Raw genomic sequence first — 6,712 nt, 5'->3', positions numbered from 1 at the left:
TCCAGAACTGGACTGGCTTTTTTAGATGTTTTTTTGGCAAAATCTACTCTGGCGTTTCTATTCTTGAGGCTTATCAATGGTTTGCACCTTGTGGTGAACCCTCTGTATTTTCTCTTGTGAAGTCTTCTATTTATGGTAGACTTGGATAATGATATGCCTACCTCCTGGAGAGTGTTCTTCACTTGGCTTGATGTTGTGAAGGGGTTTTTCTTTACCATGGAAAGGATCCTACGATCATCCACTACTGTTGTCTTCTGTGGACGTCCAGGCCTTTTTGTGTTGCAGAGCTCACCAGTGCATTCTTTTTTTTCTCAGAATGTACCAAACTGTTGATTTGGCCACCCCTAATGTTTCTGCTATTGCACTGATGGAATATTTTGTTTTTGCAGCCTAAGGATGGTCTGTTTCACTTGCATTGAGAGCTCCTTTGACCACATGTTATGGGTTCACAGCAACAGCTTCCAAATGCGAAAGCCACACCTGGCATCAACTCCAGAAATAACAAAGCAATAGCCCACACCTGTTCATGAAACAGCTTTTGAATCAATTGTTCAATTACTTTTGGTCCCTTGAAAAAGAGGGGGCTATATATGAAAGATGTAATTCCTAAACCATTTCTCCAATTTGGATGAATACCCTCAAATTAAAGCTGAGAGACTTCACTTTAAGCCCATATTCATTATTTTGGTGAACAGTCAAAATAAAACTTGTGTCAGTGTCCAATTATTTCCAGACCTAACTGTACATCCTGCATATGTTCTATTTTAAATGGAGGGAATTAACTTGAATGTCAAAACATGCTAAATAGGTCATCTTTCAAGTACAGAATGTGACAGTAACTAATGGAAAACTGGATACTCAGTCAGGGCAACACTATGGGTAACATTCATACAAAAACTCTCAGTAAATCTAAGTCCAGGAGGCCTTATAAAATAAATCAAACACAGGACAAGACCCTCCCCAATAAATAACATTGTAGACATGCTTTTAGTACAATGTTAAAAATCTAATTTCTGTCTGCATTCATGTATGTGTACTTTTATTTCATATGCAATACCAAAATCATCAATTAACTCAGTCCAGGCAGATATTACTTTCCTTAAATCACAAAGTCCATCAGCCAGATTCACCATTTCCAGCTAACACAAAACAATAATCAGATACAAAGGGCCTGAAAGATGGAGAAAATATAGTGAAATCAGGCCCATCGATCAATCAGTCACTCAATTATTTTCACTTTACATTTAAGATAAACATTTACACAACATTCTGCAAACATAAAATGTGGCATGTCAACTGAATATGTACATGATTTTTCAAACAAACTACATTTGTTAAAAGTCTACTTCAGCATGTAGCCTACTCAAGTATGGCACGTGAGGACAATTTGCTCTTGAAGTTATTGTAAGTTGGTTGTTTATGACATTTGCTCTTGGTTGCCACTGGAAGTTGGTTGTTATTCGCACCATGAAGGAGGTGGAGACATATTGCTGTAGGATGCCCAAGGAACGTTTAGGAAGGCAGTGGTTTTAAAATGATAGAGACAAAATGCTTCTAAAGCAATGTGCCTTATTCCCTATGTAAGAATAAGCGTCATGTCTAAATATGCAGTAAATGCAACCTCAACATACATTTACTCTAAATGCAAACATGGCATGTTCTGATCACATAAAATGTTACATAGCCCTTAAGGATAAATAAATGTATATGTTTTGGGTAATATATTTTTCAGGAATGCAAGAGAACTACAGTCAAATAAAAACAGCTATACAATAGGTGTCACATTCATGACAAAACAGATTTTAAATAAATTGTTTAATTGACTGTAGTTCTTTGCAATTACACCCTATGGTAACCGCTGAATTGAAAAACAAGTGTCCTATACATTGTAGTGAATAAGAACTGTGGAAGAACTGTAAGTGTGACAGGCTATGCATACTGTTATTGGGTCACCAAATGGTGAAACCACTTGTTTGTTAAAAGGTCCAGGTATAGGATCGCTAACTCATCATACAATATGTTGACGAGGTTGTCTTCGTTTCCAAAACTGGAAAAAAATTAAGATAAAAAATCCAGCATTTTTTTTTAAAAAGCTAGGTTATCTGCAACATGAGTGATGTTGTAATAGCAATACTATTGTCCTATAGTGTAGCCATCAAGACTGCGTTCATACAGGCAGCCAAATTGAGAAATTCTGTTCACTTATTGGCCTTTTGCCCAAACAGACAAGCCCTAAAAAAATATGTAATGTGAAAACATCAGATTATTGGAAAAGTATCAGAATTGGTCTGCTTGTGTAAACGTAGCCTTATAAGCCCAACTAATTCCAACCGGTTTTAATACTGCAACACTTTATATATTTCTTGGTTATCATGACGAAAGGCTGTTTCTTTGCCATTAACAAAGTAAATATATCAAAACAATAGAGAAAAAAGTTAAGTAAAACTTGTGACCTGAATCTGATAAAGCATCTAAAAGAGTGAAAACCGTCTTTAGGGAATTACAGTAAGTACACAAAAATGAATCATACATTAAGATTAAAGGGGAGCATGAACTGCAGGCTGTATGATCCAAAACAAGGTAAAAAAAATTGCAGTCTTAGTCAAGCCGGCGCATGGATTACATTCCCACCGGTACCACCAGGTTTGTCTAAAATGTTCAATAAAAACTAAATAAACAAAACCGAAAAATACATAAGTCTCCACTACAGTCATCAAAGGGGTTGTGGTTCACCTTCTGTACATGTTACAGTGTTTAGCGAGCTGTGAAGTGCAATTGATAGCAGTGGTCCTATCTAGTCCAAACATTGTATCTGTTCTTTTCAACAACTGGTCCAGTTCATTAGATACAGCTCAGGAAGTGCCTCTTGTGTCAAGGGACTGCATTTTGGTAGGTGGATTTTGGCTGACTGTGTTTCCATAGCCGGGTGAGTGTCACAGGGAGCTGGAGGGGCATACCCAACTCTTCAACCCCTAACCCGCTTGGCTAGACTGGGGGTGGTGGTGCAGGTCTTTGAGGCACAAGCTGGGCTGCAGCAGGAGTTGGTCTAAGAAATGAAACAAAACGGTAAATAGCAGGTGGATGATAATGTGAAATCATTAGGATTGGTGTAGATACTTTAGGAAGTGATGTGAAATACATTGGTCAATGCTTAACGTGCCCAATGCTTAACGTGCCCAATGCATAACGTGCCCAATGCATAACGTGCCCAATGCATAACGTGCCCAATGCATAACGTGCCCAATGCATAACGTGCCCAATGCATAACGTGCCCAATGCATAACGTGCCCAATGCATAACGTGCCCAATGCATAACGTGCCCAATGCTTAACGTGCCCAATGCTTAACGTGCCCAATGCTTAACGTGCCCAATGCTTAACGTGCCCAATGCTTAACGTGCCCAATGCTTAACGTGCCCCACTCCACCGCCACTGCAGACTGTTGACCTTTGTTCACTTTTGGCATGGTACGTGACATGATTGCTAGGCTAATCATCATGAAATCCCATGTAGAGAGCCAGGGTGTAAATCACAATTTCTTTAGAAGTACGATATTACAAACACATCATATTTCTAATACTGTAAGTGTTCCCGTCATTAATGCTAACGTTGTGTTTGAAGATCTAGCACCCAATTGTCTCCTATTGAATCCTTTAAGGACAGCTCTCCTCATCCCATAATTACCTATAACGCACTGGGCAGTCCATTGACAACGTCACCACTTGGAATTAGTATGATTTACCAATCTCCTGAAGTTTCCAATATCCCTAAAATGTACTAAGTAGTAGGCTAGTAACAGCAACAAGAACAATCTTTACCTTGAATAGGCAGGAGGTGGTCTGATGGCATACGATGGAACAGAGGCATTCCTGCTTGTCTGCATAACCTGCAACATACAGAATGGTCACTCTCAGCGACACAAGCAACTTCAACAAAAACATTTATGGAGTGTAGGATTGTATGGAGGGGTCGGGAAATGGCAACAGACTGGGTACACTAAGGAATCAGGAAAAACTGTGGGAAGTATTGATGGAAAATGTCACCAAGGTAGTGGGCCAGATTTAAACCCATGCAGACAGAGGTAAACACTGATTTTATTAGCATATAAAAAACATATTTAGAGATGGCATTGTAACCTAAAGGTCAAGAGTGTTGGGCCAGTAAACCAAAGGTTGCTGGTTCTAATCCCAGAGCCAACAAGGTCAAAAACCCTTCTGTTCTGTCCCTTAGGAAGACATTAAATATAAAATGACTAATTGTGCTCAGGGAAATGCTGTAAACAATCTGTTTATATTATACTTACATGGTAAAATGATGTTTGTTTGTTTCCCCCCACAAAGTACATACATTTAAATGTATCATATAAAAACAAGGGATATCGGCAACTCCGTTGTGGTCCCAAAAACAAACAGTGGTGTGTTGTAGCACTAACCGCTAGACCACCACCAGAGATCATAGTATTTCACAAACACTAACGTTAAAAAAACATTTGGGTCGCTTAAAAAAATTATTTTCCTTGAAAACATAAATAGGAAATATAGCAATACATATAGCGAATACAAGGACATTTCTAAGAGATCCCAAACTTTTTAACAGCAGTGTATGTATTTGAACCAGGTCTGGTTCTTTGATTAATATAGGACTAAAAGGCAGGACAAAATAGGACATGTTCCCTAAAGCAGAAAACCGAAAAAAAAAGCCCAAAATAACCCAGAAATACAATAATAAGAAAAGGCTTTTCCAGCAGAGCCCCAATAATATAAAAAAATAAATATAAGAATGCAAGGGAAAGCAAGCAAGGAAGCCTCATGGAACCACTTAAGAGTAAATGTGAGTCATTTACCTCCTCCGGTGGTAATAACTGAGCCTGGTGCTTTATATGAGAGAAGAGGAAAAAGGAGCCTTGTCATTACCAAATAAAGCATAAATCCATACATGACAACACCCCAAATGGATCTAGCCCCGACCAGGATCCAGTGTTCTATTGGGCAATGTGGACCCTGTCCAAAAGTATTGCCCTATGATATTAGGGCACCATTTGGAATTCAGGTCAGGTTTATGACTTTGCCAACTGAATTTCCCCAAGACCTCAACTTAAACCCAAAGAGTAGTTATGGGTGCCAAAAACACCTGAATAGAAGGTACTATAAATGTGCCTTATTGTAACATGCGGAAGCTACCATTTGCTTGCCAAGTAATAAAAAAGGCAATTCTGTAGATGGTGAGACAGGTCGCTCTTCAGATGACCTGGGGCGTACACCCAATTTCATGTTTCTCAATCTAAGGCAAATAAGTAGTGAGATATATGGATACTATCTGCTAGAACTTAAGTCTAGGTAATTTAATTTAGGTTAAATAAATATTTCTTAAAATATGACCATAGGTTAATATAATTTAGTCTGCTTTTAAATAATATATATATATATTTTTTATATAAAAGAGTCTGAAAAATCTGCCTGTAGATGCAATGTTCATAATATTGACCACTGATAGAGATGGGAATTTGGGCTCTCAAAATACTGTTTCCAAAAAAAACTGCTGTTGTTTTTATTAGCAAATTTTTCTAATATGGCATATGCAAGCACAACATTGATGGTGAAAGTGTGAATGAAACTCACTCCGTCTTTGACGATGGCATTGGGGTTGGCTCTTGGAGGAGGGGGGCCTCGGGTGGCATTGGTCTGAGGTCTGCTGTTAGCCCTGTGGCAACAAAAAAAAAACACCTACATTTGAAGGTCTAATATATTGTATTGTTTCAGCTAAATATGTATTTTCTCTGTTGACAAGATTTTGGTTTTGAACATTAGTCTGAAATTCAGCTGCATACTCTTGCTTTTAACACCATTTTGGATGGTACAAATATTCTCTACATTGTACTGCGCTGTTATGTCACATATACTGGAATCAGTCAGCCATTTTTGAAACCACTAAATGATAGTGAGTAATAATGAAATAAATCTGGTCCATTTGGCAATGACTGTAAAGAAAAGAATATATCCAGCATGTATTGTTTATAATGAAACATAATGAGGTCTGAAGTGGTAAGGGTCCTTCCAAAATTGCACACAGTCAATAAAAAACAGGATGCTATTATTTGGTGATTCACTCTGAGAGAACATAAAGGAGACTCACTCGTAGCCCTGGGATCTCTTCCTCCGGCAAAAGCGTCTCTGGAGCTCATTCCTCCTGAAGAAGACAAAGAGGCCCAGCACTATCAGGGGAAGTACCAATAAGAAGAAGACCAGCAGGCCATCCCGGGTGGAGGTGTCCTTGTCTGCAGGAAGTAGGAACCAAGATTTAGGAATGAAGAGTCAGTGGTAGAAACCAACAGTCTCAATGAACCAAGGCACATGCAACAATGCAGTGTGTGAGTGCATCCTGGGCAATAACACAGAACGATTTACAGAAGGACTCGCATCTCAACTGGCTTCAAATACTTCCTTATTGTCCACCTTAAAAATACAGTATCTCCTTTTTATTTCTGGTCAACTGATTTAAATGCCCAAAGGATTTTGGACAGCCCAAATGACAAGTCACAAAATGTCAAATTAAATGGCTAAACCATGTCTTATAAAATGATTTTAAAGAAACTGCATTATTAGATGAATACAAAATGAAAACAGGAAGAGAAAATAAGTTTAAAGGTTATTCATTATCATCGCTGATATTAAAAACTGGACAGGGGTAATTCAAGAGTTAAAGGGACAGATTGT

The 6,712-nt window shown here is 38.3% G+C and overlaps 1 protein-coding gene across 5 annotated transcripts in view; it reads right to left on the bottom strand.

Moving 5' to 3' along the window:
• Nucleotides 1–1,022: 1,022 nt before the first annotated feature.
• adam9 (ADAM metallopeptidase domain 9) overlaps nucleotides 1,023–6,712 on the bottom strand; it is a 66,201-nt gene continuing 60,511 nt past the window's right edge. For 2 of the 5 annotated variants that reach the window (XM_013136613.4, XM_013136615.4), the window contains 5 exons: nucleotides 6,132–6,273; nucleotides 5,618–5,699; nucleotides 4,843–4,872; nucleotides 3,818–3,885; nucleotides 1,023–3,046 (listed from right to left, as the gene is read on the bottom strand). In XM_013136613.4, coding sequence (XP_012992067.1) covers nucleotides 2,986–3,046; nucleotides 3,818–3,885; nucleotides 4,843–4,872; nucleotides 5,618–5,699; nucleotides 6,132–6,273 — 383 coding nt within the window. In that variant the 3' untranslated portion in view covers nucleotides 1,023–2,985. The remainder of the gene's footprint in view (nucleotides 3,047–3,817; nucleotides 3,886–4,842; nucleotides 4,873–5,617; nucleotides 5,700–6,131; nucleotides 6,274–6,712) is intronic. The other 3 variants (XM_020052866.3, XM_013136614.4, XM_020052867.3) reach the window with 3 other exon arrangements.

The sequence above is a fragment of the Esox lucius genome, chromosome 13 (assembly GCF_011004845.1).
Source record: "Esox lucius isolate fEsoLuc1 chromosome 13, fEsoLuc1.pri, whole genome shotgun sequence".
Classification (NCBI taxonomy): Eukaryota; Metazoa; Chordata; class Actinopteri; order Esociformes; family Esocidae; genus Esox; species Esox lucius.
The sequence above is the reverse complement of the archived record's forward strand: the minus strand, read 5'-3'. Positions and strand labels throughout refer to the sequence as shown.